The sequence below is a fragment of the Peromyscus californicus genome, unplaced genomic scaffold (assembly GCF_007827085.1).
Source record: "Peromyscus californicus insignis strain IS unplaced genomic scaffold, ASM782708v3 Scaffold_7__1_contigs__length_154581171, whole genome shotgun sequence".
Taxonomy (NCBI): Eukaryota; Metazoa; Chordata; class Mammalia; order Rodentia; family Cricetidae; genus Peromyscus; species Peromyscus californicus.
The window spans coordinates 65,936,028-65,937,342 of record NW_026294595.1 but is presented as its reverse complement, the minus strand read 5'-3'; the positions used below and the strand labels follow the sequence as shown (position 1 = coordinate 65,937,342).

Here is a 1,315-nt window from a genome sequence, read left to right as displayed (position 1 = left end):
TTAATCTTTGTTTGACCTTATTTGACCCAAGAGTTTCTTAAGAACCTTCTTGACCTCCTCATTTCTGAAGGTATAGATTAAAGGGTTCAACAGAGGTGTCACCAGGGTGTAAAACACACTCACAATTTTGTCAATGGGGAAGGAAGTCATTGATCTTACATACAAGTATGAGCAAGGTACAAAGAATAAGATGACAACAGAGATATGAGAGATACAGGTAGACAGGGCTTTTCGACGTCCTTCTGAACTGTGTTTCCTCAAGGAGTGAAGGATGACCACATAGGAAGCAATCAGCATACAGAAACTAAGTAAACACAGTGACCCACTGTTCATAGCAATCATGGGCCCCAGAGTATGAGTGTCAGTGCAGACCAACTCCAGAAGTGGTATTAAATCACATATAAAGTGATTAATGGTATTGGGGCCACAGAAGGGCAACTGCGCTATAAATGTAGTCTGTATCATTCCATGAACAAATCCCACAATTCCAGCTGCTACCACCAAGGAAACACACACAGGTCTTCTCATGATGGTCATGTAATGCAAAGGCTTGCAGATTGCTATATAACGATCATAGGCCATGGAAATCAGCAAGATGATTTCAGCCCCAGCGAAAAAATGCTCAGCAAAAAGCTGAGTCATGCAGCCATTGAAGGATATGCTGCTCTTCTCAGAGATCAAGTCATAGATCATTTTGGGTGCTATGGAAGAAGAGTAGAAACCATCTATGATGGACAAATAGGACAGAAAAAAGTACATGGGAGTAGAGAGGGCTGGGCTGATGAAGATGGTGACTGAGATGAGCATGTTACCTGCCAGTGTGAGCAAATAGACTATTAAGCACACAATAAATAAGAGTTTCTGCAGATCTGGGTCTTGAGTCAAGCCCAGGAGGATGAATTCTGTGACATTGCTCATCCTTTCTGTCAGTTTAGTTCAGGCTGTGAGCATATGGTCATCTGAAAAGAAACCATAGGTTGTCCCAGTGATGATACTTAAAATGAAACCGTGAAATACTACATCATCTCATTACTTCTGGTCCCTGAGGCCAATGTAGTTGCATTTCTGCTCATCTCTGCAGATAATATTACATCCCATGCAGGTATGAAGAACAGAATTAGGTTGTATTATTCCTAGTGAATTTTCTTGAAATAGTGACAGGACCTGATAAATGCTACAAGAAACCTATCATTATTTAGATGAAAAGGGTGATTTCCAAATTTTTTTCTGACCAGTCCCTGAAATGGCTTATTTCATTGTTTTTTTTGGAGGGCAGATAGCATCAATTTCAATTTTACTGAAATTTTGTCTATTT

General features: G+C 40.1%; 1 protein-coding gene across 1 annotated transcript; it reads right to left on the bottom strand.

The window, feature by feature from the left end:
- On the bottom strand, positions 1-924 carry LOC128100937 (olfactory receptor 4C45-like). Its single transcript, XM_052723674.1, has one exon. The coding sequence runs from the start codon at positions 916-918 to the stop codon at positions 1-3; it is 918 nt and encodes a 305-aa protein (XP_052579634.1). The 5' UTR covers positions 919-924.
- Positions 925-1,315: the final 391 nt, after the last annotated feature.

Excerpts from the sequence above, each read along its gene's own strand:
- LOC128100937 (XM_052723674.1), bottom strand. The coding sequence starts at position 918 with ATGAGCAATGTCACAGAATTCATCCTCCTGGGCTTGACTCAAGACCCA.